General features: G+C 40.3%; 1 protein-coding gene across 7 annotated transcripts in view; it reads left to right on the top strand.

Moving 5' to 3' along the window:
* Window positions 1-277: 277 nt before the first annotated feature.
* TAF1 (TATA-box binding protein associated factor 1) overlaps window positions 278-7,874 on the top strand; it is a 110,624-nt gene continuing 103,027 nt past the window's right edge. For 3 of the 7 annotated variants that reach the window (XM_045297009.1, XM_004716661.3, XM_004716662.3), the window contains exons 1-3: window positions 279-500; window positions 1,459-1,573; window positions 1,713-1,829. In XM_045297009.1, coding sequence (XP_045152944.1) covers window positions 321-500; window positions 1,459-1,573; window positions 1,713-1,829 — 412 coding nt within the window. In that variant the 5' untranslated portion in view covers window positions 279-320. Of the gene's footprint in view, window positions 501-1,458; window positions 1,574-1,712; window positions 1,830-7,874 lie in introns of all 7 variants that reach the window. The other 4 variants (XM_004716664.3, XM_004716663.3, XM_045297007.1 and 1 more) reach the window with 3 other exon arrangements.

Here is a 7,874-nt window from a genome sequence, read left to right as displayed (position 1 = left end):
AGGTTCCGGGACTCCAGCAGCTCCTTCTGATTGGAGGAGGACCAGCTGTTTTGATTGGAAACACTGCAGGCGCCGTGCGCACGGAAGTGGAAGGGTGGGACTTAATATTTTCTTTGACCAACCTCTTTCCACTTATTCAGCCTTCCGGTCGCCCCGGGTCAAATGAAAAGCCGTTAGTAAAGTAGGGACACCTAGTCTCTTTCTCGTAGGACCGCCGGCTTTCCGGTTCCCTTTTCTTTATTCCACTTCCGGTAGAGGTTGGTAGGGTCCGGGAACTCTGGAAGTCTTTTCTTGCTGATTGATTTTGAAATTTCCGGTCTATGAGACCAGACTGGAATTTGCTGCGGCACCGCGTCGCAGCCAGAGCTGCCGCCGCCATCATGTCAGACTCGGACAGCGATGAAGATTCGGCTGGAGGCGGTCCATTTTCTTTAGCCGGTTTCCTTTTCGGCAACATCAATGGAGCCGGGCAGCTGGAGGGGGAAAGCGTCTTGGATGATGTGAGGGGGTGGGCGTGGGGAGAGGGATGGGGATGGGGCGGCGGCGGCGGCGGCGTGTAGTGTAGGTTTTGGGTAGTGGATGTTCAGCACTTGTGGCTTTCTTGGGAAGGGCGCAGTGCACGTAAGAGAGGAACCGCGTTCCACCCTGATGCTTATTTGGGGAGCGGAGTGGGACGGGAGAGTTCCCTTGTGGGCGTGGGCTTAGCGAGGAGGAGCCTGATTGGCAGACACAGACCTCCTTGTGGGTAGGCGCCCTGGAGTGGGTTACTTTGGAGAGAGAGACCTTGCAAAAGCAATCCTTTAACCTAGTGTAGTAGTGGAATTACTTTCCAGTCGTGTCTGGATATCTTGGAGAGTCTGGGAACTTTGCATTTTTAACATCGAAAATTGGACAGAACCTGGCACAAGTCCTGTGATTCCAGCTCCCACTGTTAGAGCAGTGGCTATTGGAACCGTATTTTCCAGTCCTCAGGATTTTTAATGTAATGTTGCACCTTGACATTCCTGAAATTGGTTCCTGTGTCCAAGTGAAACACCTCCTTTTATTCAGGTTCATTTTTTCAATGAATAAATCTGTATCTGCCCCTCCACTGCAACATACATCAAAGAGAGCAGAAATGTCATCACCTGGCCAAGTGATCTCACTTTACTTAACTTTTAGCCTCAGAGCTACTAGCTGGTTGTTTTGTCCTTGGTTTTGAGAAACTTGGTTTTATCTTTAAAGTGTGGTGACAGAAATTGGACGAGGTACTTTAGTAAAGATCTGGTAAACGTGGAGCTTGGTAGAAGATTTACATGAGAGTTCTTGAACATCTCTGCCCCCCCCCTTTTTAAGGCTACTGTAGTCAGTTTTTATACTAATTTTTGGCTTTGTCATGGACCAGGGAAATGAGCCTTGCGGTGTGGGGAGCTCAGGTGTAGTTGTTGTCCTCCACTCTGGTGCTGTCCCTTTTTCCAGGAGTGTAAGAAGCACTTGGCAGGCTTGGGGGCTTTGGGTCTGGGCAGCCTGATCACTGAACTCACGGCAAATGAAGAATTGACTGGAATTGACGGTGTCCTGGTAAATGACGAAGGTGAAGTGTGGGTCATGGGAAGTAAGGAGGGGGAGGAGGCTAGCCACTTGATATATGTGTATTTTTAAATGGGATTTATCTGAGGGCATGAGAGTTAACTTGCTATATGTTGAAGATCTCCCCTTTGAAAATTCAATAGGATGGATTAAAAGTACAGAAGATGCTGTGGACTATTCAGATATCAATGAGGTAGCAGAAGATGAAAGCCGAAGGTATCAGCAGACATTGGGGAGCTTGCAGCCACCTTGCCACTCAGGTGATTCTTCAGTATAATCAAGAGAGCATTCAAGGCATTTTCTTGCTTGGGTGGTCCAGTTTTTATTCATTGTTCCTGTTTTCTATGTGTTTGCTTTATCTCTGTCCCATAGTTCCAAGTGGCTCCTGTCTTTTGTGTTCTGAGGCAATCTTACTATACTCAAGCTTTTTATTTTATTTTTTCATACTGTTAAGACTTAATTATTGGGGAATGCAAAAAAAAGGATGATACTACTTTCTTCCTTGTCACCTGGTATTTGAGTATAGGGTTTGTGGCAGGAGCTCTGGTGGCATAGTGGGTTATATGTTGGGCTGCTAAGCCAAGTGCAGGGTCAGCAGTTCAAAAGCACCAGTGTTCCCTGCTGAAAAAAGATGAAACTTTTTACTGTGGTAAGGAGTTACAGTATTGGAAACCCACTGAGGCAGCTCTACTCTGCCCTATTAGGGTCGCTATGAGGCAGAATCAGCTTGATGCATGTAAGTTTGTTTTAGTTTCTGAGGGTTCATGCATGGCATTGTTTTAGATGCAGTCTTTGTCCTCAAGGAATTTATAGTCCAAATATAAATGAATCCATGTATTTATTGGCTCAAATTTTGATATTCACCTACCTATATGCTGATACCAGAAAACAAAAACACTGTCCTTGAGTCATTTCTGATTCATAGTGATAAACACACGTAATGCTTTCTTTCAACTTAAATAGTTCTCCCTTATATAAGGTGGGTGATGCATTATGGAATCAAGAATGTCAGACCTGGAAAGGATGTATCTTAGCAGTTCTTAACCTCTTTATACATAAGGAAATCCTGATAGAACTCTAGCTCATTATATATTAATTGTGTTATATATACTGTAGTAGAGAGTATGGAACAAAGAAAACAGTTCATAATCTGATCTTGAGCTCAGGATTTGGTAGTCTTGGAATCGAGAGCTACTAGTCATAATTTAGTATACCTTACACTCCCTCTGGCGACATGAAATTTTGTTAAAAGTTGCGTATTCATTGCCCACCTTTTCTTTGAATTTGATTTCTGAGTGCTGAAAAATATAGATAAAACCATGATAAATACTTGAACTTAGTCTCTTGAAGATTAGTTAATGGATTTGACTGCTTTTAACTGCACCTCATTTCACAAGAAGTAACCCAAGAAAAATAGAAGATTGCTTATTTTAGGGGGAAAATGGAATATGCAAATACAAAATAATTGTTCATAATAAGACATAAATCAATTTACAAACTCATGTTTCTGTGTAGAATATATTTAGTATTAAGTAGCCAGAATATGTCAAATAGAGCTAATTTTTAAATTATTATTAACCATTTTATTGAGGGACTCTTACAAGTCTTTATAACAATCTATCATTCGATTGTATTACGCACACTTGTACATATGTTGTCATCAACATTTCCAAAACATTTTTTTTCTACTTGAGCTGTTGGTATTGGCTCCTCTTCCCCACCCCACCCCTGTGAATCCTTGATCAATTATATATTATTATTATTGTTAATTTGTATCTTAAATTGTCTCTCTTCATCTACATTTGTTATTTGTCCCCCTTGGACCAGGGGGCGGGGGGGGATATATATCGAACCTTGTGATGAGTTTCCCCCTCCCAGCAACCCCCTACCCTCATGATATCGATACTCCCACTACTGTTCTTGAGGGGTTTATCTGTCCTGAATTCCAGGTGTCTAGATCTCTTATCTATACCAATGTGTGTACTCTGGTCTAGTCAGATTTGTAAGGTAGAACTGGGTCATGGTAGTGGGGGTGAGGAAGCATTCAGGAACTAGAGGAATGATGTCTGTAGAGGAATGATTTGTGTTTGTCAGTGTTATACTGCACCCTGAGATTGGGTCATCCCTTGTATCCCTTCTGTGGGGTTATGTCCAGTTGTCTATAGATGGGCTTTTGGTCTCCATTCCAACCCCCCTTGTTTGCATCGACAGAGCTACGTAATATTTTTGAGTGTTAATACTTTGTTTGACTAAGGCTAAGGAAGCAATTTTTTTTTACTTGTGTTTTTTTCCTCCGAACAGTTTTGTTGGCACGTAATTTGTGTATCACATAATTCAATAGCTTGATTGTTTAATCATATCAAGGAGAATTGTACAATCACCAGTGCATCAATTTTTAATTTTTTTTGTTCACTACATCAATTTTAGAGAACATACCCTCCCCTCCATGGTGAAATCGCCTTTAAAATGAGTTATGTAATCAGAATCTGTTCTAGTGCTCCCTCCCGGCTTCATTATTTACTCCAGAAATCCCCTACCCTCCCTATCATCCATTCCCATCCCTATATTCCCTATATCCCCTTGTATCAGTTAATATTATGGATCCACTCCTCCTGTGCTTCACAATTGGGAGACCCAACAGAAAACAAAAAACAAAATCACACTAAGGTGATAAGGATAAAAACATAATAGTATAAAAACAAAAGTACAAATAATGATACAAGGAAAAGACCCCACCAACATTCAAAAAGTTGGAGAAGAAATTTCTGTCATGGAACTAGTAAGAGATATTGTACCCAGAACAAATTCAGGTTGTGTCTACAGGGTGGTCAACTGGCCGAGTATCTAGTTAGATCCACCATAATCAAGATTACAATGCTCTCAGCCTGATAGTTAGGCTGATTGAGACTCTTGCCTGTGGCTAGAATGGATCTACCAGTGGCTCAGTCTGACTAGATACTCTGCAGATGGGTTTGGGCCTCCTACCATTCCCCCATGGTCCTCCACAAATTAGGTGTTCATAATTTTAGCTCTGATGCTTTTCTCCTCACTATATTTGAATTTTGTCGTTGCCATCTTTGGATCACACAAGCTGATGTGCTTCCTTCATGTGGACTTGCTTGACTCCTTACTTAGATGGCTGCTTGTTTGAATACAGCTTTTAAGACCCCAGACACTGTTCTGATTGATTGCTGGGCACTATCTGCTTTCTTCACACTTTGTTATAGCACCCTTATCTTTCGTGGTGATTTCATGAAGGTGAGTATTTAGCAGGGCCATGATGTAAGAACTGATTGTTAAGTTGGAGCTAGGATTTAGTGTGAGCCCCAAAACCATTCCTGGATGTATGCCTTTTTTTTAATTTGCTGCAACTTGGGAGTTAATGCATATATCATTCCATAGTTCTGTCATTTCAAACATAATTGTACAATTGTTTCCATAATCAGTCTCCATAAGGAAGCAATGCTAATTTGCAGTGGAAGGTATAATTTTCAGGAATGGGTTAGGGGACTTTTGTTTGGACTTTAATGAGCTGACTTTGTGGAAAAGGAATGCTACACTTGATAGTCTCTATTATGGAATGCTCAGTTCCAGATTCTCTTGTCCTATAGGAGTACTTTAACTATGTCCTTAGTTTCCCCTTTGATTTATAAGGGTGGTTCTTTAGAAGTGGGTACATGTCATTAGGGAACGCATCATGGAGATAAAATATGAATAAATTTTCCAGAGAGGTAAGTAACAAAGCAAGCAGCAGAGCATTTTGGTTTGGAACCTGTATTTTCAAAGGTTTAGAAATAAAAATATGTGGTAGGGTTGACTAACAGGTTTGCTTGAAAGGAGTAACAAGCAAGTGTTTGCTTGAAAGTAATGGGAAGAATATTTAACAATTACTAATGATACTTACGATACTGGGAACAATTTTACAGCGCCTTGGGAGTTGAATGCTAGGAAGAATTATAAATCAGTATAGATTGTTAAGTAAGAGGCAGAGTGGTATAATGAAAAGAAAATGTTCTTTTAAAACTGTCTTAAGTTCAGAATGTCCCAGATTAAAATCCTAACTGTAGTTAAATCTGAAGTTTGAATTTTTCATTTGTAATAATTCCTTAGTGTTTTTGTTTATAGTCAAAGTGGTAACACCTATTTCATTAATTAAGCTTTTGTGAGAATTTGAGTTTTGTTAAGTGATGTGAAATCAACTCTACAGTGCCAGGGTTGTGTAGATACTAGTTTCCTTTTGAAAGGATGATGACAACATGTGTACAAGTGTGCTTGACACAATGAATGTATGGATTGTTATAAGAGCCCCCAATAAAATAACTTTAAAAAAGGAAAAGTGGTACTTGTTTTAGGGTTTTGAGTAGAAGGGGGAAAAGTGTCAGACTAACTTGGAGACTTTTCTAACATACTTGTAAAGTTACTGAGGTCTGGATTTAGATGACAGATGTGGAAAATGGTAGGACAAGTGGAACTCGGGATTTACTGAGAAAAATCAGTGGGACTTGGAAAATGAGATATGTTGAAAAGAGCACAAACTGTCATCAACCTAGGTTTGAATTCAGATTTTGTAACTTAAAGGTATATCACCCTGAATAAGTGACTTAAGTTCTGTTTCTCAGAATAATTCATGTTATTGGGTAGATAAAATAACTACAAATGCTTGGCATATAGTGGAAGCATAATAAATAGAAGTCGATATAATTACTGCTATTGATAATAATCTCTGAGTAGCATTGTGGACTAGGCAATGGGGAGCTAACCACAAGGTTTGAGGTTTAAACCCACCAGCTGCTCCATGGGATAAAGATGAGGCTATCGCTCTGCAAAAATTTATAGCCTTAGAAACCCTAAATAAAGGTCACTTAAGAGTTGGAATTGACTTGATGGCAATGGAAGTCGCTGGGTGACACAAAATGGTTAAGTGCTAGACAAATAATAGCTTAAGATTGGGTGAGAAAATGCTCAGGTATCTTGGAAGCCTGGCCTGGTGATCTAGTTCCAAAAGGTCATTCATTCGTGGCCCTCTGGAGCAGTTTTTCTCTGCATACATTAGTTGAAATTGACAACTAATAGCAATTATTTCGAAAAGATATGTTGGGAGTTAAAAGATTAATGAAGGAGAGAGATTAAAGTCAACAAGAAAGAAAAGTGAGGATAACAGTAGTATTGATAGTAACAAGGAAATTAAAATGAAATTATTTCAGTGTGTTACAAGATAAAACCAAGCCTGTTACTGTCAAGTAGTTTCCAACATACGGTGACCTCATATGTTAAAGTAAAACTGCACCATAGGATTTTTTTTTCTGTAATTGTTAAAGAAGCGTATTAGGGCTTCTGTGGTGCTGCTGTGTAGGTATAAAAAACCAAACCCATTGCCATTGAGTCAGTTGCAATTCATGATAACCTATAGAACAGCGCAGAACTGTTCCATAGAGTTTCCAAGGCTGTGATTTATTTTTTGTTGTCTTCAACTTTTATTTTTGTTTATTTTTAAAGATCGTTTTATTGAGGACTCTTACAGCTCTTACAACAATCCATACATCAATTGTATCCAGCATATTTGTACATATGTTGCCATCATTATTTCCTAAAGATTTACATTCTCTTTGAGTCAATGGTGTCAGCTCCTCTTTTTACCCTCCCTCCCTCCTCCCACCTTCGTGACCCCTTGATAAAATATAAATTATTACTATTTTCATATCACACCAACCGCTGTCTTCTTTCCCCTGCCGCTTCTTCCTCCTCTCCCCACCTTACCCTTAGCCTCCTGGTATCTACTCCCATTTCTTTTCTGGAGTTTTTTTTCTGACCGGGATTCCATGTGTCCTGAGCTCTTACCTGTACCTGTGTACATGCTCCACTCCAGTCTATCCCACAATGAAAGACAGGATTGGGATCATGATAGTGGAGGGTGAGGAAGCCTCAAGGAACCAGAGGAATATATGTGTGTTTCATCAGTGCTGTCACCCTGGTTGACTCATCCTTACCTTGTGACCCTTTTGTAGGGGGATGTTGCATTGTCTACAGATGGGTTTTGGGTCTCTGCTCCAACCCCCCTCATTCTCAACAATAATGTTTTTTGTTTGGGGTCTTCTGATGACTGTTAACTGATCCTGCCAACACCTCATGACTGCACAGGCTGGGGTGCGTCCTTGTGAGCTTGTTGCTTCTCTGCTAGGTGGCCGCTTGTTTAACTTAAAGCCTTTAAGACCTCAGCTGCTATTTTTTAAAATCATTTTATTAGGGGCTCATACAACTCTTCTCACAATCCATACATACATCAATTGTGTAAAGCACATTTGTAC

The sequence above is a fragment of the Echinops telfairi genome, unplaced genomic scaffold, assembly GCF_000313985.2.
Source record: "Echinops telfairi isolate 266 unplaced genomic scaffold, ASM31398v2 ScPeMD7_7415;HRSCAF=8453, whole genome shotgun sequence".
In the NCBI taxonomy this organism is placed as follows: domain Eukaryota; kingdom Metazoa; phylum Chordata; class Mammalia; order Afrosoricida; family Tenrecidae; genus Echinops; species Echinops telfairi.
This window is presented reverse-complemented; position numbering and strand designations above follow the sequence as displayed.